Genomic DNA, 26,113 nt, shown 5'->3' with positions numbered 1-26,113 from the left:
ACCACTCTTTCTGGGAAACATTTTTCCTAATGCCCAGTCTGACCCTCCCCTGTTGCAGTTTAAAGCCGTTCCCCTTTGTTCTGTCCCTGATCCCCTGGGAGCAGAGCCCAGCCCCAGCCTCTCTGCAATGTCCTGTCAGGAGCTGTAGAGTGGTGAGGTCTCCCCTCAGCCTCCTCCTCCTCACACTAAACAGTCCCATTTTTGATCTGAACTTATTTAAATAGTCACTGATGCTTTCATTTATAGCTTCATTGCTCCAGTGTCATTGACTTTTACTGGGCATAACTGTAATTAGTAATAATAAGTATGTTATAAAACAGTAATCTTTTTAGCTATGTACTTAAAAAAACCCACAAAAAACTTTTTAAATTTGTGAAGACTTTACTCAATGATTAAAGCACTAAACTCAAGACTTTGAGTCACAAACTCTTCCAGGGCACTGCTTCAAACCCCATCTCATGCTGCACCCCCAGTAAAGGCTGCTCCCAAGTGCAGACCCAGGATGCTGAGATTTAAACGTGCATCATCCAGCAACATCACCGCACAACATCGCTGCAGCCTGCGGATGGCCACTTAGCTTATGGCATCCACAGCTCTGGCCGCAGACACGCTGGCTATAGCAGCCTTCCTTGGCAGCTGCAAAAATAATTAAACAGGCACAGACACCCTGATGTGTTCAGGTGGTTTAAGGAGCACCAGCGTTTTACCCTTTGGTTTGAAGCAGCTTTGGCTGTTCTCAGCCTGCCTGAATGCCACACTGCCCCAGCCTTGAAAAGAACTGAAGGGGGATGATCCCTCACCCATGCAAGGGGAAGGCTCTTTTTAAAATAGTTTGCCTCGACATAGGGCTGTGTGCTCCCTCCTTTGCGTTTTCTGTAGCTGTGGGCTTGCTGCAGCACCAGCCGGTACTTGCTGACTCCGGCGAGAGCTGCAGTTTGGGTGCGTATTCAGTAATCCCATGTACTAGTGCAGTCCCAGAGGTCCCTAAACAGTCGGTGTTAGCATTAGAGGCACCAAACACTATCCAGCGGGTTTGATTTTCAAGCAAGATGTGGCCCTGCTGGAGCATCCCTGCAAACGGGACATGGTGCCCTCAGAGCCACCCAAGGATGTGCAGCTTTGCAGTCGGATTTGGACTTTGGGTACAAAGCACTTTTGGGTTGTACAGGGAAGACTCCAGCATGGTTTTGCCTCATAAACACCTTCCCTGGACTGCAGGGAGGCTGAGGGCAGCCTGCCAGGTAGGCACAGGACAGAGTTGCCAGCACTACACTTGCTGTCCACCCATGCGGCATGACATGTCCTGCAGGCACATGTCCCCGCCCTGCTCTCGCTCCATGTGTGTCTACAACCACTTGTAATAGGTGGACAGAATTAGAAGCTAAAGGGGATGAGAAAAAAACGTGTGCTTGCAGCTTTCCCTCCCTCCAAGCCAAACCGAAAGGGAGAAAACTCATAGCAACAGGCTGCAAAGTGAAGTGAAATTTAAATCGTTATTGTGCATGGAGCAAAAACTGCGCTGATGGATCTGTGCTCCTCAGCACCTGGCCCATGGTCAGCCACATGCCATGGGCCAGCCCAGCTCCTCTGGGGATCCTTTGCTCCCTCCTCACCCCATGGAAAACCCAGGCAGGAGGGTGTTTTGCTGCCGCCTGCCCTTCCTGGAGCCCTGGCCACGGTGCCCACCCTTGGCCCCGCATCTGGCAGCCAGAGGGTATCGGTGGCTACCATGGCACACCGCAATTCCTAAAAAGAGCTGAATAAATAGCAACAACCAAATGGCCTTTCCCATAGGGTGCTGGTGATGAGCCACCCTGCTCCCTCCTCTTTCTTTGGGCATTTCCAGCCCGGAGTGCATCTTCCCTCCCATGGACGGGACGGGAGGGACCACAGTGGCCATGCACAGGCAGGGACATGCAGGCAGGGATGCACAGGCAACTCAGGCTGATTTTTAAGGAACAGTTTATTCGCTCGCAAACAGATGGTCACATCCCTTTGACCTAGATTTAAAAACCCAGTGTGTACAAAGTCACAGTCACGGCTTGAAGAGCACATGGCAGCACCCTTGGAAAAAAATAAGTAATTAAAAGTCCCGGCGTTATGTACAGCTTAAGTGCCAGCTTGAGTATTCACAACACAGTAACGTACTGCAATTAGTAGCTTAAAAGTAGTTCCCTTGAGAAACAACCTTCTGCTCCAGCAGGGCTGGAGTCCATCCCGTGGCGCCCGGGGTCTGTCCGGCGAGGCTCAGTGCCGCTGGCAGGTGTGCAGGCGGGAGGCGTCGGCGGGGCCCTGCTCTCGCTGGAGGCGACACGCCAGCCCCTCGGCGCACTGGCACCGCTGGAAGATCTCCAGGCCGTGGGTGCCTTTCCGCCGGTGCCGGGTACACACCTGCCCTTCCCTCAGCACCGGCTTGCAGATTTTGGACCAGAAGTGACGGGCGCAGCACAGCCCGGCCACGCAGTCTGACGAGCGCAGGCAGAAGTCCCCCTCCTCACCTGTGTGGGGACAGCGTGGCGTGGGCTCAGTTCATGGGTGGTGGGGCAGGGTGGGCATCCCCCACGGGGGACAGTGGGGCAGGGTAGGGCATCCTGGACTGCCCCCAGGGGAAAAATGGGGCAGGGTGGACACCCCCACGGGGGACAGTGGGCTCAGAGCACTGGGGACCCCCTTACCTTTGGCAGTGGGGAGCCAGGCGGGAGCAGGCGTCCGTCTGGGCAGAGCCTCGGTGCCGATCTCGTCCAGCTCGGCAGCTCCGTGAGGCGGCTCCGGGGGGGTGCAGAGCCCTGCGGGAGGCAGCAGGGCGGTTGTCAGCTACAGGTGGGACCCCGGCACCCTCTCCCGCGGCCACCCCCAGGGTGCCGTCCGTCCGTCCGTCCGTCCCCCCAAGCCCTGCCGCCCCTCACCGTTGCTGCAGGTCATGCCGGGGCAGCACATGGCGTCGCGAAGGCAGCGCTTGCGGCGTCTCCGGCAGGCGAGGCAGAGCGGGGCCCCCCCGCCGCGGGCCGGCCCCCCGCAAAACTCCTCGGGGCCGCAATCCTCGTCCTCGGCGCAGGGGAAAGGCTGGGGAGGGGGCAGAGAGGGGGCGGACGGGGTCAGCGCTGTGCCCCCCCCCCTTCCGCCCGCCATCCCCGGTGTGCCCCCCCCGCCTCCGTCCCCATCCCCGGTGTGCCCCCCCCGCTCCATCCCCGTTGCGTTCTCGCTCCTACCTGCCGGGTGGCGGCCGGCGGCGGCTTGTTGCTGCCGTCGAAGGGGGCGGCGGGGGCAGCGCTGGCTTCGGCCGCCCCCCCCGGGGGGGGTCCCTTGATGGCGTTGGAGCTGAGGGCACCGACGGCCGCCGCCGCCCGCCCCGCCGGGGCCGCGCAGCTCAGCGCCGCCAGCAGCGCCACAAACCCCCGCATCCTCGTCCCGTCCCGTCCCCTCCCGGCCCCTCGTCCCCGGCGGTTTCCCGTCGACTGAGCAACTCCAGCGGCCCCCGAGCAGCAGCTACCTGCGCTGCCCGCTGCCGCCTTTATACCCCCGGGGGCTGCCTCCTGCGCCCGCCCCCTCGGGGAGGAGGGCACGGCGGATGGGATTTCAAAGGGCCCCCGGGGGGTTGTGCCGATGAGACCCCCAAAACCACCCCCCCACCCCGCCCCGAGGGCTCTGTCATTGGCCGCCGGCCCGGGAGGGGGTTTCGCAACGGCAAGGGCAGACCCCCCCCCCCTCCACACCCCCCACTCAGCATCCCCCCCCCCCCTCCCGCTCCCTCCAGATGCTCCGCACTCCTCGACGCCGCCGCTGTTTCCAGCCGGGCGCGCCACCCCGCCCGACGGGAGGGGACGGGGAAATGGAGGGGGGGGGGGTGTGTGTCTCCCCCATACAACCCCCCCACAGTGGCTGGGAGCCGCGGTGGGGTGCAGGCAGCCTCCCCCGATGGCACAGTCGGCTCTTTGCTCTCCTATAAATGACGCTTCTCCCCCCCCCCCGCGCGCCTTTCCTGGCGCCAGCGCAGCTTTGCAGAAAGGGAAGGGGGGGCCGCTCCTCACCCCTCGGCCCGGGGGGCGTGGGGGGGGTGACGAGACGGGGGGGACACACGCAATCCCGTCGGTGTCCGTCGCCACCTCCCCCCCTGCTCCTGCCCGCGCACTCGCCTGACCCCAGCCCGGGCAGCGCCTTCGTCGGGATTGGGGGGGGGCCGTGAGGGCGGGGGGGGCGACACACACGACACCATCGGTGGGGGGAGCTCCCGGGCCCTTTGATGCGGGGACATCAAAGGGGTCGCCCCCCCAATCCCCCCCCCCCCCCATCCACGGTCCCTGCACCGGCGCCCTCGGGGCGCCGCCGACCCCCCCCCACCCCCCCGGCGGGGCTGCGCGGCGCGGCCGGGCCCACAGCGCCCCCTGGCGGCTGCTCCGGGGCCGCGCCGCCCCCCCGGGAGACTCCGCGGGTGCGGTAGCAGAACCCGATTAAAACCCGTTGTGTGGTTGGTTTTTTGTTTTGTTTTGTTTTGTTTTTTTTTCTGATAAAGGCCTAATTTTTTTTATATTTTATATTTTATTTATTTTTTAAGGGACGTTGGAAAGAAAACACAGGCCAAAACCCCTAAACACGGCGGCGCTGCCCCAGCGCACCATCAGTACTGTTACTCCCCTCAGGGTGGGTGATCTCAGCCGCCCCGTCGTGGAGCTGAAACCCCGGCAGCGCTCACGCACCTCCAGCGCGACGGGTATCGCTGTCGCCCTGCAGGGAGCTGCTATCGGGGACTTGAGGCCCAAGAAGCTCAAGCTGGGCTAATAATTGCCTGGGAAAGTTTCGCCCAGCACCTACCGCAGGTGCGGGCGGAAGCGGCGCTGCTGAGTCAGCGGGCAGCGGCCGTCCCCGCCGCGCTCAGGGGCTATTTTTAGCCTGCAAGAATGAGGGCCACACCTTACCCCCAAATCCCTGTGTGCCCCATGCAGTTTCAGGTGAGAACCACGTCACCCTGGGCTTCTTATTGTGTGATTAACTTGTATCTGTTACTGCTGCGTCTTGCAAAATCGTTTTATGGTGTCTCCCGGCTCCTGCTTAGGCAGTTATGAAATTCTTGTTCTCTCCTAGGAGGATGTATTCTTGCTCCTCTCCCCAGTTTTTACCTGCCTCTCGTCCACACAGCACTGAAATACACCCTTAACCTCACCGTGCTGAGATTTAAAGATGGTTGTGTCACATGGACTGAGCAGTTTCCCAGGGATGGATTTAAATCCATCGGGATGGGCAGAGTCTCTGCATCATCCCGCACACAGAGGTGATGTCTGCATGACAGCCCATGGCTGGGCTGTCATTAATGGCTGTGCCTCCATCACCACCTCTTGGCATTTCCCGTAACGACAGCAATGACAAGGACACCATCATTTTTTACACGGGTGTTGTTTGCAGTCACATCCCATCTAGGCATGAAACAACTCATGTTGGAAATAGGGTCCCTTCCCAATTGTGAGCCCTGGATTTGCTTATATGGGCAGCAACCAGACTGTAAATTGAATTATTCATCCCTGAAGAGCAAATGTGCTCATTGCTATGTAGGTTCACAGACTAATTTGGGTTAAAAGTGAGCTGTGGGGGTCACCCAGCACCAACTCTGCTTGAAGCAGGACGCCCATCAGCCCCAGACCCCTCCAGCCAGGCTGCTCGGGGTGATGCTGCTCCTCAAATAAGCACTAAAGTATGGTAACTGTGCCTTTGCATCCTGCAGAAAATCTGGATGCCGGTACTAATCTCTAAGTACCATACATTTTGTTCTGTTATCTCTTACTGCATATCATCATAAATGAGAACAAAACCCCCCAATTTAATCGCTAACCGGAAAAACCCTCCCAAACTTGGCTTCTGCTGTGGAAGAAAGTCATCGACACACCGTTCAAAAGTAATTATTTTTATTTCAACTCTATAAAGTATACAACAGGCACTCGGCAATTACAGCTGCAGGGAAAATACAGAGCAAAACAAAAGCAGTTAAAGTTTATGAAAAAAAGTTCTTAAATCTACATCAAAAGAGTGCAACCGGCTGATGACCGGTGGATGACCAACATTTGTCTGACAAACAAAACCTCTTTCATGTAAGAAGAAAACCGGAGAAAATAAGAATATAAAACAAAGGGCTAGTTTAAAAACGCATAAATTGGGACTCAGGACAATAGGCAACTCCAAACGAAAATTTCCCCTTTTGCCGGTAAAGCCCTAAAACCGCTCAAGTCTCAGCGTTACAACTGGTTTACGCGGCTGGGGAGCTGCGGAGGATGAGGAGCATCCGACTTCGCAGCTCAGCTCTGTGGGAGCACCAAAGGGCTTGCCTCCGTGGTGGGTTGCACATAGAATGAGTCAGGGGAAAAGCACGGATCCTGTTTTGTTGAGTGGTGCAAACGAGCTACGCCTTTGGATTGAGGCTTCAGGTCAAAAAAACACAGGTCGGGTTGCACACCTAGTTGCTCGTAATTTTTTCCAGGTGGGAGATTTCTAAAGGGGTTTGTGTAAGACAGGAGGTTGGTGCTGGACGGCACAATGGGTTGAATCTGCACAGCTTAGCAAAACAGGAATACCTGTCTACGGACTGATAGGATGTCATATATTAATTTGACCTGCACATAACATTTATACATTTCACAGAAATGACTCTGTATCTCATTAACAGATACACAGCTCTGGTACATTGAACAGAAATAAGAGAACGACTTCATCATTTCTGTAATTCATCAATATTATATAATAAAGGCTTAGAAATCGGTAGCAGAAAGAACTGTAAAACGCAGCAAGCTAAGAAAGGACGACATTTTGAGGTGTGTTTGTCTTTGTCATGCAGCATAACACCAAATTTGTAATTTTTTTTTTTTTATAGGATGCCATGGATTTAAGGCACTTGCAACAATGCCAGATATAGCTAGTCATGTTCTAGAACTATGGGACAGATGAGTTAACAGTACAGTTGACATAAAGTTTAATAATACTGACAATTATGACATTAATTCAAGTCTACCTTGATCTAAAAACATTACATTACAAATAAGAAAATGAAGTAATAATGCCATGGAACTCTAAAAGAAGAAGTTATATGTGTACCACAAAATATCAACACGAAAATACCTATTTACATAAATATTCGCTTGTGGTCCTGTTGTTAAATAAGAGTTTGCTATGGATAATGCAGCACTGTGAGAAGCTATGGATCATCTGTGTCTTAACGACACCAATCAATGCACTCATTTTAAATACAGGAGCTGATTTCCCCTTACGTAAATACGCCGTCGTCCCATATATTATAAAAGGAGACAAAGAAGAAAAGACAGTAAGTGGAAACACAGAAGCAATCCATTGTTGTGAATATATATATATATAATGCAACTCAAATATATTATTTATAAATGAAGGCATTTATCATATACATATGCTAACTATGCTGTTTAAAGTATTCTTGGGAAAGGTGGTGACAGTTGAGTGAGGTGTTCGATATCAAAATAAACATATTCGGTACAGCGCATGCCACACGCTCTGGGATTAATTACCGTGCGTGGCGCAAGGAAAAAGGGACAGGAATAAAGAAAAACTAACTCATCGGCCCATTTTAAAACATTCTTTCCGTAACGTTTTTGGGTTGCCCCCCAAAATCGTGATACTCTTTCCTCCCGGCAACCCCTTGACTGACAACTGCATCTCAGCTACAAAATATCATCATTTTGGGACAAACACCTCTCTGTGTTCTTCTATACAAAGGTACCTGTGTTCTTATATACAAAGGTACCAACCACAACAAGTTTTCTCCTCCAATGTCGTCGCATCATTGAATGAAAAACCAGGGGGATGCAAGTGAAGAATTTGGCTTTTAGGCAGCAGCCTGTTTGCTAAGATGCCTAGTGATTATTTTAGCCCTAGTACTCAGCATTGGCTTTCAGTGTCCTCCATCCCTCAGATAAAGGCTGAAAAGTGAGCGGGTATTTGCCCTATATGAGTCACTCTCAGGAGTTGTAGATACTGTATTTTCCCTATGGTTTTGAAGGCAAACAAAGTTTTAATGATTAATGAATAATGAAAATAATGTGAAGTTACTGTGCCAATGGTGTTGCCTCACCCTTGGGAAAATTAGGAAGGAAATTCAGCAACACAGACCAGTTTCAAAAGTGTCACGATGACCAAGCTCTTTACTGGCAAACAGCAGACATTGTCAATGCTGTCAAAGAAGGGGAGAAAACACCTTTTTTAATATGCTTTGTTAAGTCGCTTTCATTAGGAAAATGGGAAAGAGTTAGGATTTAACATCAGAGAAATAATATTTTACTGTTAAAACATACATTTTCCATGTACTATGTAGGCAAAAGTCATATGACTGACTTTTCAGCAAAAGTTGGTTTCTGACTTCCAGCATATACTGGGACAGCACCTGCTAATTTTTTGGGGCAAGGTCTGTTATAGATACTGAAAGCTGATGTTTCTTGTCGGTATGATGAGATAAATTTTTAGTCCCATGTATATGCAACAGATAGACATCCAGGAGAGGATTCCTCTGTAACATCCTATAAATTAGAAGAGACTGTACTCACGTAAAGGAAAAGCAGCGGAAATGAGGGAAAAGTGTGCACACAATAATATTGTTTTCTCCAGCTCCTTTTTCCATACATGCCAACTTGGCTCTAGCTATCCCCGTGCCTTAAACACAGTCACTGGGGACCTGGTATGCTGGAGACATGGAGGTCTTGCACAAACACATCCAGTATCCGTTTTCCATTTATTTCCACTGTCTTTCCTCTGGAGCTTCCTTAGTCTGGTGAAGCATTAGGATTACATTTTTATGGGCAGTATTACAAACAGAGCCAGCAAAGTGGCTCAGTACCACCTTTTATTTCAATCAGCTTTGTACTAAACACAGAAGAGATGCAGACATGGAGACATAAAATCATCTAAGAGTGTGATGGAGAATGATGCCTCTTGCTACATATTTCTGAAATGGTGGTTGACTGAATAGGTATGTTCACAGATGGGGGATGTACATAGCACCTATAAAGTACATTATGGGTCTTATGTTTTCCCTTTGTGTTCTAAAAAAATAAAAGTTAAGTTAAGCTTAATTTTATGCCTAACAGCTAATCAGTTAGACCAGTGGGCTGCTGTCACTTTATTACTGGACCATTATTTAAGCACTATTTAAATGTGAAATGGATTAATCTTATAATTTTTTTTTTCATGCAGTTATGTATTTGTACCAAGGGAAAGGAAAAAAAAAATCCAAGCGTAATGTTACAGTATGTTCTCAGCTTTATGAGAGAAGCGACCCATATCTGCCTTAACAGGATCTAGAGCAGTTGTGCTTTTGTTTTATCAGGCTAAAAAAAAATTTTTCAGAAGTAAAGAGGAAAGGTAACATTCAGTCTTGTCATGAATACTGCTTGGAAAGAAAAAGGACAAGTTTTACCACTGCTTTGACATGAACTCTTTGACCAGTACCGCTGTGGTCCTCCTTTGCTCATACACTGGCCTACAGTAGAAGACCTATGGAGTTCAGAGTGTGGGAGTAGCCCAAATCCTGCACTGTATTTAGCTATAGCACTTAATAAATTACTCTCAATCCTACTGATAAAGCCAGTACCTTGCAGCTAGAATTAAGTGCATCTTAACACTATGTATCTCTCGACTTTTATAATTAAGAATGTAGCAAGATCATCGCAGTGATAGAAAACATATTTCTTTACTGGTGAAAGGCTTTGCGTCAGGACCACCATGTCAACTGCTATTTTAAGTTCAAACATAAAACATGAAGAGCACTATTGTCATCTAAGCAATAAGTCCTAATGCCACTGTAGTTACTGTAGCAGCATCAATCAAGGCATCATGGTGACCCCGAGCACTAATCCTCCCCAATTCTTTCGGTTTTGCTGGCAGCCATGTCCCAAGAAGCTGTCTTCAGCAAGGCAGAAGCAGGTAAGAGAAATACATTAAAAATCTATATCCCATCCTGAGTTGTCGTCAGGGGGTGGTTCATCACTGTCCTCCGGGAAGCTGTCAAAATTGCTTGTGTCTGTTGGAGATGCAACCTGCAGACAGAAGAGTGACAAGGAGGGAACAGTCATCAAAGTGGACCTCTGCAGACATTTCCTCTCCATCTCACAACCATGATCATTCAAAAGCGTTTGTTGCTAACTGCAGCAAGCAAGAAAAGTTCTGCATTCAACAACTTTTTGCCGAATCCCAGGAGGATTTCCCACAGCCCCCCTATCTAGTGATGCAGACGCTCTAGGGTCTCTAGTTCAAGAACAACTGCCCTATCCATTGGTGCAAGGTTGGCAGCCAAGTCCTGGGCCTCCCCAAAGGATTTGCAATTTACAGCTTCAGGATCCTGAATGTGAGGCCATCAGCTGGCCCCCTGCCGCCTTTGAGTTCCCTGGCAAGTATTGCTCAGCCTAGGGAGCCTACCAGAGAAACCCATCCTCCTAGGATGAAGGCCAAGCACATTTCTTTTTTTGGAAATGATGTCATTTAAAACCTACCGTAGCTAGACAATTTCTGATTTTTTTTTTCTCGATGACTGAAACTTTCTTACAATAAGACCCTGATACATTCCATGCAATTTAAAAAACATGACACAATATAAAAACAGGCCAGCAGCTCTCCAGACCAAAATAATTCATGTATTACTAGAGAAAATCAGTACCTTAAGCCATACCCCAAGTAGCCAGTGCAGGCTGGAGGGGACTGCACTTGCCGTAGGAGTGCTGTGCAGGAAATACTTGCTGTATTTTTTAGCCATTTCACTTGTGCAGCTGGTGGAGAACCACAGCCAGAGCCCAGCCTAGAGTCCAGGAGACATATTTGATGCTGGATACTGCTACAAGCCTTGGGCAAAGACTATTTGATCAACAAGAGCTCCAACTTCAACTCTAAATTTAATTTGCTGCCCAGCTGCATCAGCATTTCCCTGCTGCTGAAAACATCTTGGGGAAAATTAAGATCCTTGAATACCCAATTCATTTTGAAAGAAAAAAACCCTGTAAAAGTTTAGGGGAGTACTATAGTGATGCAATCCTTCACTGTGTAGTGAATGCTGTTTACTTTGTTGCTGCTGGTACTGCTGAGTTGGAGAGCCTTCACCCTTCAGGTCCTCCCCCTTGGGGTGCTCCACACTCGCCTTCCTCCATGGTGCCATGGGCTGGACCACAGCCCTGTGTCCCTCAGCCCATCCCATGTGAGCTCTCCCTCCGGGAGCAGAAGCATCGGGGATGTATGTACACGATACCAGTTACCAACCTATAAGAGATGCAGTTGGTGTGGCCATTCACAGGGGTTGCGCACGAGCTAGAGCTTGTGAAAGCCTCTCAGCAGTGATGGGCAGTGTGTAAGAGGACTGCACTGGGTGAAAGCATCTGTGGAGCTCCCTGGGGCTCCTCTGCAGATGTCCCCTCTGGGAGCACCTAGCAGGGCAGGCACATTTTTTTGAGCTCTGCTTAGATGAAGCTTTAAAGGGAAGTAAGTCCTGCCTTGGAAAATGGATTGCCTTTTGTGTTCATCTGACAAACGAAAAGGCTGAGTATATCCAACACCTCAAATGTACAGAGTTTTCTTTTTCTTAGAAGAAATATGATTTGGGAAGGAAAGGCTGGATGAGTTGTTACTCTGCTGATTGACACTATGTGATATTAATGCTGTTGTGTGCGATTCCCCACAGCTCTGAGGTTCATGTCACCTATGTGGCTTGCAGTCCTTCACCGTCAAAGACATGGGAAAAAATAATGGTTGGACTGGATGATCTTCAAGGTCTTTTCCAACCTAGACAATTCTGTGATTCTGCAAAATGTCCCTTTCAATGTCCTCTCCAGCCATGAAGGGACACTTGAGATTTACCTCCCGTCCATCCAAAAAGATAAAGTGCAAATGTCAGTATCAGCTTTCTGGTTGCTTACCAACACAGGGGCTTGAGATGAATTATGGTGCAGAGATCTGGAGGTCTTTCTCAAAGGCAAGAACTGTGATGCAAGACAGAAGGTCTTTGGAAGAGTCAAGAGGCAAGAGAAGCTTTTGAAGACAGCTACTGTCACAGATTTCAGATGCAGTATCAAGGATTAACTGGTTCCTGAAGCAATATCCTAGCAGCAGGCTGTAAATTGAGATCTTTCCTAAAATCCCATAGAATAAGAGCTAAGGAGCACATTTTGATTGCCTCACAGGTAGTACCATGCAACTGCTAATGAGGGTTAAAGAGCTGGGGAAGGCCTTTTTTCCTAAAAAAAGAAAAAAGAAAAAAAGCTAGTCTCTATATTTAGCCATGCTGGCTCCTTGACAGCTAACAAGGTAAGGTGCATTGATTGAAGGAGAAATGGATTTCTTCCCCTGGAGTTATGTATTTTGGGTCTCTTCTCAGATATGGCTCTTGCTGGTAGTTGGGACTTTTGCCAAAGCAGCTGAAAAAATTGTGGAAAACAAGGCCAGGTGGGACTGACAGCTTTGGGACTGAGGACATTCACTAGTTAATAGAGACAGGTGTTGGAGAGGATCTCAGGAGTACATCTAGAGAAGATATTACTCCTAAGAGCTCTAGGAAAGAATCAGCTGTGTTGAACTGGGATTAGGGTGATGTATGGCTGTCAGCACTGAGTGGTCCTGGAAGAAGGATTCCTCTGAAGAGGGAAGGATGCTCCCATCTACTTCGGACAGCCTTGATGGTGGTGTGCTGGCCAAAAGGGTGACAGCAGATCACTGTCTTGAGAGCAATCACAGATATGTTCCCTAGTAAGACATAACCAGTCCCATGAACAAGGACAGCCTTGATGACGTCAAGAAATAATGCTGATGAAGTGAATCAGGTGCTCACACAATCCTCTTCTCGTACTGCATTGAACCTAACTGAAAAAGCAAAGAAGTTGTGATTTCCTGCACGACAGGCTGGAAAGCAGCCTTCCTCTTGGCAATGCCAAACATTTCTGGTGGTGGAGCAATGTCCCAGTTCGGGGGCTGCAGGGAGCAATCCATGCCCATAGACTGCAGATACTGCTGAAGTCACTGCCGCTAGTTGTGCTGTCTGAGGGTTAGACATGCAGGGCCCATACGTATATTGGGTAAAAGCAGTATTGGAAATGCTCTTATTAAACTAAAAATCCATTAGAAACAATTAGAAGAACATACTGGGGCATTTTCAGGCTACACTGACATCCTGCACAGGTAAACCAGAAATTGTAACTGGATATAAAGGAGCAAACTTGACTTTATTGTCTGACTTGAAATGTGGTGAGCAGTACTGCTGACAATACTCATTAAAAAGAAGCTTAACAGAAAAGACACAGTTTTGATTCATAAAACATTTATATGTTCTTTGGGCATCCTGCTTTAGGCAGATACTTGCAAAGTCCTGCTTTCTCCCACTGACTGACAGTAACTTCTGCAGCCCATAGGGCAAAAGTGGGGAATGCAAAACCTTCTTGCTCTTTCAAAGACGCTAAGAAAACTTTGGGATGGCAGATTTAGCCCTGGAGCCGTGCCTGCCACTGCTGCAAGAAGTGCAGGACCACGGGTGGACAGAGCGATGGGGTGCAATTAAACACGATTGCTAATGTCATTTTCTCAGTGATCCTGCGGGAGAGGCATGGAGAGAAAGGGATTAAGTTGAAACAAGGAGGGGAGGCTGAAGAACAGAAGGGGCCAAGGTAATTTCTATCAGCTAATCCTGTTTGGTTTCCATTTGCGGCAGGCTTTGTGGGTAAAGAGCTCACAAAGACATCAAAGGAAGAGCTTTGCTCCAAAGGAAAATGAGTCGAGCTGTCCCTCCGTGTCTGCTTCCAGTTAAACATAAACTAGGCGGTAACAGGGCTTTTCATGTAGGACACAGATGCAGGAAAAAAAGAGTGAAAAGCACAAAAGAAAAGACAGAAGGAAAGGTTAATGCAAAAGAAAAGGGAGATGGCATACAAATCCCACTTGCCTTGTCAAAATAAGAAGAAGGAAAGAGGACACATCTGAGAGAAGGGGTGAAAGTGGCAGTCCTCCACTGAAATGTGAAAAGTAGAGATGAAGAAACAAGTGGAGCAGGTGAGGAAGAGAAAAAATGTGTAGTAGTGAGCGATCTTGCTCTGATCTCCTGCTGCAAAGAGCATTTCATTGCAGACATGCCCTCCCCAAGCCGCCTTCCTCTGGAGGAGACTGACAGGAGACCAAGTAGGGCTGGAAATGTCTCTAACGTGACTTCTTCAAGCATCTTGAAAAGACATAAAGCACATGCTACTGCCACTTAACTACAGCGTACCAGTGCCCAAAGCTCACAATATTGATGTAGAAGAAACTTATGGGCCATGAAAGGGAAAATAAGTAGGAGAACTTACACTTGGTATTATAGGAGGTGTCAGTGTCCCTTTTCGTAACCCTTCCCAGTTAAAGCCTTCAAACCATCTAGGAGGAAGGATAATGAAACAGTTAGACATACAGTGAAAATCTCTCTGCAGCAAAAAATGAAATTTAAATTGCTTAGACAGCGGGTTCTGACTCCCACAGTGATCGTCTTCAAATTGTCCAATTAGTCTTAATAATTTTTCCTGTCATCTTTATATATGGTTTTGGGGACTGAAAATGAAGCGTTGTGTAGCAACGCAGTGGTGATACCATGGCAAGTACAAATTACCCATGCTCAGAAGAAAACTGTTCCTCACTGCAGGTGTCCTGGCAGCTGCTCTTTCCTTTCTATGGGGTCAGTGCCTCAGATACAAGACCCCTAATGTCCTTTCCTCGCATAAGATAGGGAACTAAGGGCATGCACAGGGATGTCTGCCTCTTGGTTTGGGCACCTTGGGTTTGCTCAGGCTACAGCAGCTTAGGTGAGTGGATAAGCCCTGAGCTGAGTGTTGAACCTGTCCACACAAAATGTCCATTTCTGTTGCTTTGGGGTTGGGAGAAGAGAAGGACCAGCATGGGTAGATGAGATAACCTGCTCCTGCGATGGGTCTCTACCTTGTTCTTATCCTCTCCAGCAGTGTGAAACTTCTAAGACATCACTTAACAACTCTCTCCCATCAGACCAAAAGGGATGATGAATTCACATAAAGGGTAGAGAGGAAGTGTGCTGGTTGCGGGGGGGGGAGGGAAATCAAGGCAAACCTTGAAAAGTGACTCTGCAAACCAAAACCACCCAAGCAGACAATGGCTTGGATGCTTCCAAATGCACTTCTGCATTATAGTAATCAAAGCAGAACGATCAATGCACAATTTGTTTTGCTCATAGGCAAGGCCAGAATCTATACCAAAACACGGGAAAAAAAAAGGTTTGATGGAAATTCAATTAGAGTCTAAAACACTAGAAGGGAAAGGCCAAAGGAATTCAAGAAGAGCATTTTTTGCTGCAAATTGAAGTGTTTGAAATGCATGTTTCTGTGGGTTGGATCAGATGGATGGTGGAGAAGACACTTACTTGTGCTTTTGGATATCTTTCACTCCGTTTTTCAAGTTCCCTAATCTTTCTGATGGATTGTCCCTATAAAACGAATAACAAATCAGTTACTTTCTTAATCCTTCTGAATGATTAATTTATTTGCAAATAAGATCAAGGTGATTATATTTCATGCGCTTACCTGCATAGTTTTTTAATTAAATTAGCAGCATTTTTGGCAATCTTCTTTGGAAATTCAATCATGTCTATGCCCCTTAATATGATGTTATAGGTCTTCATGGGGTCTGGGCCTGAGAAAGGGGGACTTCAGAGGGGAGAGGAAAAAGATTAAAAACTAATCTTTAAAACAGCATTGAAGATTGATTAAAAAAACCCCAACAAACACAAAGCAAAACATAGTACCTTACTGAAATGAGAAAGCGTAGATGACAACTAACAATGCTTTGCTTCCTCTAATCTTAACTATTTCTTAGCCAAGGAGCTCTGATGCTGTCAGTGGTGCTGGCTGGAGGGAATTACCAAAGAGTAAAGTCATGTTTTCTACAGCAGCACATGCTGAACCTCACACTTCCACGATGGCCCATGTCCCAGCAGCCTGAGGAGCAATGGTCCAAGCAACGCTCCCTGCCCACTGTCTGTTTGATGCTCTGACATGCTTTCAGTGGTCATTGCTCGGGTTTCCACTGGTTTCACTGAATAGGGGCCTGGGTCTAGCCCCAAAGGATAAGCAGGTTGAGGTGATGGATCTTTTCCCAGCTCCTTTATCCTGAGAGTGGACGACGGGGGATGAGTTGAGGAAGTCCAAGGAAGCAGCTACTGACATTATGAGCAGTAAAATATACATCCAAAGCTAAATAAGGGAAGGGATGGATATAGGGACTCAAGTTACCCTGGTGTCAAGTCTACCTCCTCCTTTTCAGACGTGCAGCAGCCTACCACTGCACCTTCCTGGTGGAGTTGCAAATCCTTTCCTCACCATGTTCAGCTCGCTCTCAGTTATAGTTCAGAACCAAAAAAATGAGGTTTTAGGTGTCATTTCACAGCACCTCCTAAAAAGCCTATTCATGTCTTGCCCTTCGAGAGGTCTGCATGGAAGCTGTAATTTAAAGTGGGAAAACTAATTATTAGGTTCAGCAGCACAGTGCTGTGCCGCTACAGCACACAGCAGCTCTGAACCTTCCCCTTGCCTAATCAGGGTGACAATGGCAGAAATATTTGGATCTATTTTCAGCAGCGGTGCCGGCCCCAATGCCCATACCTGCCAGTCAGGAGTTCATACATTAAGATTCCCAGTGACCAGTAGTCTGCCGAAATGTCATGACCTTTGTTCAGGATGATCTCAGGGGCTACGTACTCTGGGGTTCCACAAAAAGTCCATGTTTTCTTTCCAAATCCTATTTTCTTTGCAAAGCCAAAATCGACCTGTGGAAAGGAGCAGAGTACCATCAGGGCAGAGCATGAGAGGCAACGTCAGCCATGTGCTCTGCTCCTCTTGAAGTGAAGCAAAGCAGAAAGGAGGTTTCCTCGTGGGAATATTGTCCTAAGTAAAGCATTGTGGGTCATTCCAGAACCAGGCACCCGCAGTGACCCTTTCATTGATTTATCCTTCGTAATATAAAAGGAAGGTTCTTGTGAGAAAAGAACAACAAATGCAAGCATGGAGGGTTTCTTGGGAGATGTAACTTACCACTCACAGATCAGGTTGATTTATTTTGCCTTTTTTTTTTTTTTTTTTTTTTTTTTAACTCCCAGCCTTAACCTGAGTAAGGAATTATTTCAACTAAATACTGACCATTTTGGCATCTACTGAAAAGAACAGATTTCTCTCCCAAGACTACAAGTGTTCTCCCAATTTGCTTGAGGCTGTTGGGACATACTGGTGGGCTTACACACCTTAGTGTGTTCCTGTAACAGTGCCCCTATGGCACTGTCAAGCACAGAAAATCAGCTTATACTGGGAACTGAAGCTGTCCTTTGGGGCTCAGGCAGAACTCAGGTTAATAGGCTTACTACTTCTAGTTCTACTGCTCTGTCCTCCCCTGCTTCTGTGCTGTGCTGGCCCAGAGCTGTGGTCTGTAGCACACTCTGCTGTCCCTTGATGGCTGTGAGTTGCTCCTACACCTTGAGTTGGTCAGCAGCAAAATGTCCCACATGGTCACAGCCCCACAAGGGATCTGGGACACTTCTTGTGCTATCATGGATGTGTCCATGAAGATCAAAATGTCTAAGGAGCTGGGGGCTGGTGACAGGACCAGCACAGACCCCAGTTCAGATCCTCCTGTGGTGGGAAGAAAGACAGTTCTGCACCTAATTCTCCTCAATCATCTGACACCTCGCTGGATCCACCCAGCTTTAGCAAAATGCTGTAGAGGATAAACTCTGATGTCATTCATTAGACTTAGTGTCATAGTGAGACATGGTGGCTGCCACCAGGACATAAAGGTCCATGACAGAGATGGTCTGACTTACTGCTCCCACCTGCTGATGTCATTCCTGGCTTTCCCTTCCCAAAGGCAGGCAGGAGTCTTCAAGCCAAGAGGCAGAAACCTTGGCCTGCCATGACTCTCTTGGATGCAGCTCTTTTTAGGATTGCTTAGCCCCGTCCTTCACTGATGGCTTCCTAAGTGCCCACATCCTCCAGCACCTCCCACCAAGGGAAGTCTTTCTTTCTGTCTCCCCCTCAATATGGTCTCACCTGGCAGCTGGGGTGTACCTTACATTCAGGCCACCTCTACAGTGATTTCTGAGGCAAAAACATAACGAGTGAGCAAAGCAATACAGTGAAAACCCATCAGTAATGCCCTAATTTGAGTGGTGGAATTTGAGTTGCACACACTGCCATCCTGGCTTGAGGAGGTGGACCCTGCAAGGGGACAGCACTGAGAAGGACCATGACCTTCTGGAAAGAGCAGTTTCAGGCAGAGCTTTATGCAGTCATCCCAGAGGACTTTGCACAGATAAATCATGTGTGTTACTGGCGGTGAAACACAACTGGACCTTATAAAGCAAGAAGGTGTATTGGCCACAGTTCAGCTACATAGTCCAGAGAAATTAATAATAATAATTTCTTGCTATGACAGTCATGATTAATATTTCTGTTAAGAACACTTTTTTTTTTGTTGCTTACACAAAGGACCTGACCCAGAAACGTAGCTTGCAAAATTTTGCCTATAAATCCCACAGATCGAAGTCACCCCCCTCTCCTACCAGTATTTTAAACCACCTATTTTGAAGATATTTTTTCAGTCTTTCAGTAGCTCCAAAACAGCTGGATGGATTTCTCTTGATGCTCTTCTCTAAACATTTCCACTTCAGGATCACAGATCTGAATTTGAAGCCAGAAGTGGTGCTTCCCAGCTCAGTTGTACCCTGAGCCTCAGCCTGCTGGAGGTTGGGAAAACATCCTGGTGGTGGGTGATGACAGCCTTGCCCTGATCTCATCTCAGCATCTACTGATGGCCACCATCAGAGACAGGACCCTGGGCTGGGTGGACTTTGCTTCTGACCCTCTATGGCCGATCCTGTGCTCTCCTCTATCCCCAGCACCAGATGTCTGGCAGCTGTGGTGGCTTCTTCAGGCAAACCAGATATTGCGGGCACTCACCAGTTTGGCATAACCTCGATGATCCAGAATGAGGTTTTCTGGCTTGAGGTCCCTATAAATGATCCCTTTGGAATGCAAATAGGCAAAAGCTTCGACCACACATGCTGTGTAAAACCTGGTTGTCGAATCCTCAAATGAACCTCTACATAAAACAAGAGAGGGAAAGAGGATAAAGCGATGAGATCTCTTCCCTTACTGGACCTCACCCTACTGTTAAAATACCTACACAATTCAGTAGATTCACTGTAATACCCTGAAACTGCCTGTTGCTAAGCTTACCTTTATATATAAATTTAATTGCATTTCCATTTTGGAAGTTAGTGTCTTTGCCTTCAATCCACCTTCACATCAAACATTCATAGCTAAAATATTTTAGGCTTTATTTTATAATTTCTTCTTGTAGAAGTAAAATTTACAAATCATTGTCTTGTAAGCAAAAAGCAATCTTCTTTTTTTTTTATTATTATTATAACCTATAACTTTTGGGTGCTAAACCTCTTTTGAGCTGCGGAGATTGAGAACTCCAGTACTAATGTTCATAACTATGACAAAAGGCAGAACAATTACAGTTGCTGGGACTTGGAATTGTTAATTGCAAATTCAGTATAAACTACACTTTTGGATCCTCATTTCGGCACCAATTTTCAAACAGTTTTCTGAAGGAAACCATATCCCCCGCCTGCCAGGAGCTGGTGGTGGGAGCTAAGCTAGGTGGCAGCAGAACCACAATTTAGAGCTGAGTGAATTACAGGTGAAATCATCAGGCTCTGACAAAGACAAGGTGAAATACCACCTGGCACCTGCTAACTTTGCTACAGTTCTCGTTTTAACGGTCTGGAGAAGGCATGCTGTTAGGAAAGAATTACAAAAAATTCTAAGTAATTAAAAAAGAATTTGATCTTTGCTTTCTGATCAACCTTTCTGATGCATTTCTTTTTACTTTCTAAATTTAATTAAATTATATTGCAGTTATGAGCCTACTACATACTTACATGCAATTCACTGTATCTTTTCCTGCTCCACGGGCATATTATGTGCATATCCCACGTGCACCCATACAACCCACCCGCCACCTACTCACCAACACCCAAAACCAAACGCTGCAAGGTCAAACCCTCCCAAGGCAGGAAATACCAGGAACACATTTGCTTGTGCATTACGGCGTGGTATGTAATTACACGCTTTCTTAACTATTTTTTTCCATGTCATTTCTGTATCCCAATAGCACAGTGCTCCTTGCAGGGCGCGGATTTGGTGCGTGATCCTGTTTCCCACTTTGATGAGCGGCCCTTGTGTAGTATGTGATATCTGGACTAAAAGCCCATGCAGAACTATTGACTTCCTCCTGTTCATTGCTATCATACCTGACTATGTCACAAATATTAAGAAATATGAATAGATATTATTTATCACAGTGCCTTCATGATAGAGATGGGTGATATCTGTGATATCCATCTCATGATAGAGATGGATGTTGCTATTCACAGTCACAGAGGGTGGGCAGCAGAGCAAACACTGAGACGACAGTTCACAGCCCTAATTTCTGTGGTTGCAAAAGGTTGTTGTTCTAGGTAATTAAAAATCTATTTAATTGAACAATTAGTTGTTTTGATTAAAATTAAAATATGTTGCCCGCTATTTAGGGGTACCTTTTAAAGACAAAGACACAGGAAAAGGGCAGTCAAAGACTTGCCATAGATGATATTTATCACATGACTACTATCGCTACCATCACTACCTTCTATATTTTTTTCAATGAGGCCACAACAAAGTAGCTCTGGGGAAGTTTCTACTTACATAAAGCCCTGTAGATGCTGGACACAACCTAAATCAGTCCTTATTCTCAGTTATAACTAGATTCACTTCCTAATCAACTGCATAGGAACAAGAGTAGCTTTTCACCTTTCTGTCATTTTAAATCAAACATAACATGGTAAGATCTAGATTTTGCCCATGAAAAATAAAGACCTTTGGTTATGTGGAGGCATATTAGAAAATACTCCACTCTGTGGGACAACAGTTTCTTACAACTCACCTGTCCCTGAGAATTGTCCAGAGCTCTCCACCTAGACAGGCTTCCATCAGCATGTACAGGTACTTGCTGTCCTTGAACGTCCTGTAGAGCCTGTCATTGGCAAGTGAGGAAATCATAAATAAATCCACAATACAAGTGAAGACACCAATCATTCCCGCTCCCACGGAACGTGGGCTCCATCCCAGGAAGCGCCACAAGACTAAGGGAAATGTTTCAGAGCTAGTGCTACATTTAAGGTGATCATTTCAATGTCTTATCTCGGGTGGCAAATATTTCAGCAGAAAAGGACGGGCATCCGAGTGGTGAAGTGTATCATGGACCTCAGAAGAAAAGGTCATCACAACTCTGCGTGCTATATATAAAATCTGCCATTTCTAACTGCATAATCTGACTCTTGGCTTTCCAGATGTGCTTGAAAGAGGAGTTTTCCTACCATTTTTTATAACGTCCATATCATTTATTATTCATGGTACAGAGTCTGGCTGCAGATTGGAAGTTTTCCCTCCATTTGATCATTTCAAAGGAGAGTCAGCCAATTTTTGATTAATTTCAGAACTGAAACCCACTGATCTGGTAGAGTTTAAAGAGAACGCACTGACATGCAGGTATTTAAAAGTGCTCTTCCTCTGCCTCCCAGGGAGTGAATGTGGAGGAAAAGTTGCATAAAGGGATAGATGGGCCAGACTTTATGAAACTGTTCTCCCTCTCAGGTGCAATTTAAATTGTGCAGTAAAATCCATGCTCTGTGTTTAATATGATATATTAACGAATGGAACTATAAAACTATGGAAATACAAATACGGAATTTAGCATTTACTTAATTTAATGTTGAACCACTTTTGTACTTCTTGTTACGTCTGTGATTACATCAGTACAGGTTGCCTGCAGGAATGAGCCTGATGTATGCAGATTCTGGAAAGGTTTCTTTGCAGCTGCACTATTTAGAAATTAATTTTAAAAATCTGAGCTCTGCAGCATAAAGGGATGTTGAGGGATATTCTGCTATGGTGTAATTGCTGTATTCATGGGAGTTTCCAAGAGTTAAAAATTAAAGGGCTGATGCAAAACAATATAAATTGAAACAGGTGGTTTTGCAGATTCTAGCTCTTCCCAGCTAGTGATAAATCCAGTTAGTAATATCTTCTATGGAGCTTTTATGGACTGGGGGGAAAACACAGCATGACTTGGTTGCTTTTGAAGGCATTAAGTTAAATATTAACTTAAGGTACGTGGTGAAACATCCCAGCAGCTACAGATTGGCTCCAATACACTTTCACATCACAATGCCAGACAACATTTGTCTCCTATCTGTGTTTGAGTAGCATTCAGCATGCAGCTTAGCAGCAGTTACACGCTCTATTTTTGACATGTTTAACAGAAAAAGATCCCAGCAGGTGCAGCTGTGATGTAGGCAGGGGTTTGGGTACTGAATTATGCTCAGTGCTTATCGACCTGGGAAATATTCTGTAGCTAATAGATACTACTTGCAGTCACAACAAAATTTAAAGGAAAAAAAACCCCACAAAACACCAGTGTTTCAGATCTTTCCTTACTCTAGTATTAATTATGTTGACATTTAAAACTTCAGTTATGATATACTTCTCAGAAAAATTTGGAACAACCTCACTGACCATTTCATACGGTCGAAATTTATGAATTTAACAAAAAAGTCCTATTTCTTGCCAGTTGGACAAAATACAATTTATCTTAATAAATATTTCATCTACATTAAGGTTTACAGAAAGCTCAGAGAATAACTAATTTTTTTTTAAATTGCTTGGCAATTACTACTTAAATAAGTCACTACTTTCTCAAATTAAGGTAGCCCTGATGAAAAACTGCTTTCCATAAAATTTTATGGGCATTATACCTGGCCTAAAATATGCAGGGAAAAAAAATCAATATTGTTTATCAACTGTAATGGAAGCATAACATTTATACGTGATGGAATTGCATTATTTCAGTAGATCAAGCAGTCTTAAGTTTGAAATGTCATAATATTTGAATTCATTTTTTATTTATTTTATTATTCATCTAAATATTTGCAGATCCAGTGCAGACATCCACTGCTCAACACTTGTTTGGCTCTTTATCAAACCCAGAGCATTTTGTTCTGTGAGCTTCTTTTACTTTATCTACAAGTAAATTTTATTTAGTGGTCCTTGGCCTTTTCTGCCTCTTTTGCCTGGTTTACTGCATTTTAATAATGAAACTGAACTATTCTTCACAGATTTTTAACAGTTTCATGATTAATAAATGAGTTCCTTCAGAATTTTGTCTTTCTCCCTGATGTCCCAGACTTTGTGTCCTTGCTCCAAGATAATTTTAAACTCACCTTTCACCCAACATCTCAAAACACAATTAATTTATCAAAGTCATAAGAATTCTGCCCATAGCATACCAGAAAAATATTATCCCAGCTGGTCCCAGAAAGGGTATAAACAGGTTATGAATAATTTTAGGATAGTAACTATAAGACAACTTCAAATCCCCATGGATGTGCAAAAGAAACAGTGAGGGGGAAAAGCAGATAAGAGTTTGATAAATCAGATACGTTCTAGTTGCAGCAGATGTGGTAGTAAAAGGTTGGACTTTATGACCTAGGAAGTCCCTTCCCAGTGCAGAATTTGCACAGGGTATTAAAAATAGTTAATGAAGGCTTGTTACTGTAAAGGGTGGGAATTATTGTATGATATGGAAGGAAAAGACCTATGGTTAACACATCCCTTTTTCACTCACCTGTTGAAAGAATAAAAAGTGGGAATGAAGTATTAATTTTGTTAGCTATGAATATCAGTGGCACCATTAAGAAATATTTGCAAGCTCAGGCTTTTTTTTTTTAGGAGGGGGCATTTCTGGAAATGGTGTCAAAATGTTCCTCCGCTTGGCTGGCCCTGCGCTTCACCTCCCTTTACATCCCTATCCTCCGACAGCTCAGGCTTCAGAAAATAAATCTATAGGCTGAAATAGCCTGCGAGGTATATTTGGCTTTAGCCTAGGTAACGGGGGCATGTTTGTGAATCAAATATTACAGCATGAAGGAAACTACAGTCGGGTAGGGTGTCAGGCTGCAGTTGTCACCCATGAATCAGAGACGAAGCCACAGGCTCTGGGGGAATCCCAGGGATCAGCCTGGGAAGGAAACACCCCCTCAGCGAGTGATGGGTGGCTGTCCCAGCCACGTGCTTGCCTTTACATTTATCACAGGGGTTTGGTTTCGCCCTTGGGTTAAGCATGTCTCTCCGGAGCAATTTCTGGGAGCGGGGTTGATCTCCTCTGGCAAAAGGCAAATGTTTCATGCTTCTCTTTGAGGGTGGCTGAGATAAAAGGCTGCCCTTTTAGAAACCTCCAGCTCAGGGAAATACATTGCCCTGCCGGGGGTCCTCACCACCCACTGCTCTTACCCTGACCTAAACCATATAAAGAACCATCTCTGTATCCTGCTGAAAGTTACTCACAATCTGTGAAGAGTCAAAGAACTTCTTTATTAGGGTTAAAAAACCCCAAAATGGTTGGCACCTGATTTTATTCACGAAGAATTGCATCTGCTTAGGTCTGGGGGAGAGAGATGATTTTAGTTGCATTCGCCCGTGACTAGCCGAAGGGATGCTGATTGGGATTTATCTAACACACCCTAAAGAGAAGCGTTGGAGACAACTCTTTACTCCCATGGCAGTGCATGGTCTCAAAACATTAAACCCTGCCTTCTAGCTTCCCTTTGAGGGAAGGAAAATTCAGAAATTCAGAAGAAAAAAAAAATTATCCTTGAGCAAGGGCAATGCAAAGTCATGGTGCATATATGTACGTGGAGCTCTGCCTGCCAGCATCGGCAAGCTCTGCCCAGGCTGCAGGCTACGGGTGTGCTGGCTGCAGAAGCCACAAAGCCATGGGAGCATGGCACAGGGCCAGTGCAAACCAGTTAAGACATGAATTAAATTTAGGCTTGGGTGGATATCCCCCATGGATGGAGTAATCTCATGTTTGTCTGGAGAAGACCTTATTCCAAGCACTGTATCTGCAGTACCTTGCAGGGAAGCTCTGGCTAAAGCAGTTTTTCATGTGATGGATGGATGGATTATTTCTGTGTGGTTTTATGAAATGTTGAGACTGGCTGTGCTTCAGTCCCCTACGGCAGCACCTAAGACAGAGGGATGGTACCTTACGATGAAGTCTGAGTGCGCACTCTGCATGATCTGCTTCTCCGAACGGATGTGCTCCTGCTGCCTTGTGTCCACGATGTGACGTTTCTTCAGTATTTTCATGGCAAATGTTTTTGATTCTTCGCTTTTCAGCTGGACCTTGGGTAAAGCAGGCAAATGTAATGGTTAGAAGCAGAGTGCCAAACTGTGACCAGACCAACTGCATGGGCACCCAATAATTCCACCTCCCTACCTTCAAATCTCACCACCCTACCTTCAAATAATTCCTCTCACCTCTTCAGTCACCAGCTTCACTTTGGTATGAACAAGATTTCTAAATACTTGCTGGATTGCTAAATAAAAAAAGCTGTTTCTATAATTGCATGTGTTTTAGGGAAAAACCTAACCATCAGTGTCGCTCTCAGGTCAGAAGATGTTGCTAGCTAATGTACAACGTTCACAAAGCCTTTTTCTACAGATAGTAACAAATACATTGGCTCTGGCAGGGAAATGCAGTCCTTGGATGTTTGTAGAGGACGAGCAGAGCTGTCTTTTCAACGGCACTGCTTGGTCACGTCTTTACTTTTAACCTTAAGCCTCAGCAACCTATTTTTAGCCTGATTTCCCAAGACAAGGTTGAAGAGAGTTGTTTGCTTGCTTGCTGGCATAACCCTGGTAACTTGTGAACCCTGAGCCATCCCCAGCCTGCTCTGAGGGACTGGTACCCATCCCAAAGACAGCTGGAAAGCAGCCATCCTTTCCGTCTTGGCCATCCCCTCTTAGTTACCACCAAACAAGAAAGGAACCTTGTCATTGAACTCCCAGGCCTCCTAGTTAGCTAAATTCCCCCAGCAACTGCTCACAATAATACTGAAGCAGTTAAATGCGTTTCCCCCTTTATAGTAAGAGGTGCCACTTCTATTCTGGTTTTCTTGTAGGAATTTGGATTCAGCCAGCAGACAAGTGGC

The 26,113-nt window shown here is 46.2% G+C and overlaps 2 protein-coding genes across 4 annotated transcripts in view; both read right to left on the bottom strand.

Moving 5' to 3' along the window:
• Positions 1-1,976: 1,976 nt before the first annotated feature.
• On the bottom strand, positions 1,977-3,652 carry DKK1 (dickkopf Wnt signaling pathway inhibitor 1). Its single transcript, XM_074924402.1, is given in 6 exon segments — positions 1,977-2,498; positions 2,676-2,786; positions 2,907-3,063; positions 3,210-3,588; positions 3,590-3,627; positions 3,629-3,652. Coding segments are annotated over 6 exon segments (960 nt in total). The 3' UTR covers positions 1,977-2,247.
• Positions 3,653-5,896: 2,244 nt separating this feature from the next.
• Positions 5,897-26,113, bottom strand: part of PRKG1 (protein kinase cGMP-dependent 1) — a 527,419-nt gene continuing 507,202 nt past the window's right edge. For all 3 annotated transcript variants that reach the window (XM_074924173.1, XM_074924172.1, XM_074924171.1), the window contains 8 exons: positions 25,165-25,304; positions 21,007-21,096; positions 18,972-19,113; positions 16,626-16,789; positions 15,549-15,671; positions 15,389-15,451; positions 14,310-14,376; positions 5,897-10,037 (listed from right to left, as the gene is read on the bottom strand). In XM_074924173.1, the coding sequence (XP_074780274.1) occupies positions 9,939-10,037; positions 14,310-14,376; positions 15,389-15,451; positions 15,549-15,671; positions 16,626-16,789; positions 18,972-19,113; positions 21,007-21,096; positions 25,165-25,304 (888 nt within the window). In that variant the 3' untranslated portion in view covers positions 5,897-9,938. The remainder of the gene's footprint in view (positions 10,038-14,309; positions 14,377-15,388; positions 15,452-15,548; positions 15,672-16,625; positions 16,790-18,971; positions 19,114-21,006; positions 21,097-25,164; positions 25,305-26,113) is intronic.

The sequence above is a fragment of the Athene noctua genome, chromosome 21, assembly GCF_965140245.1.
Source record: "Athene noctua chromosome 21, bAthNoc1.hap1.1, whole genome shotgun sequence".
Classification (NCBI taxonomy): Eukaryota; Metazoa; Chordata; class Aves; order Strigiformes; family Strigidae; genus Athene; species Athene noctua.
This window is presented reverse-complemented; position numbering and strand designations above follow the sequence as displayed.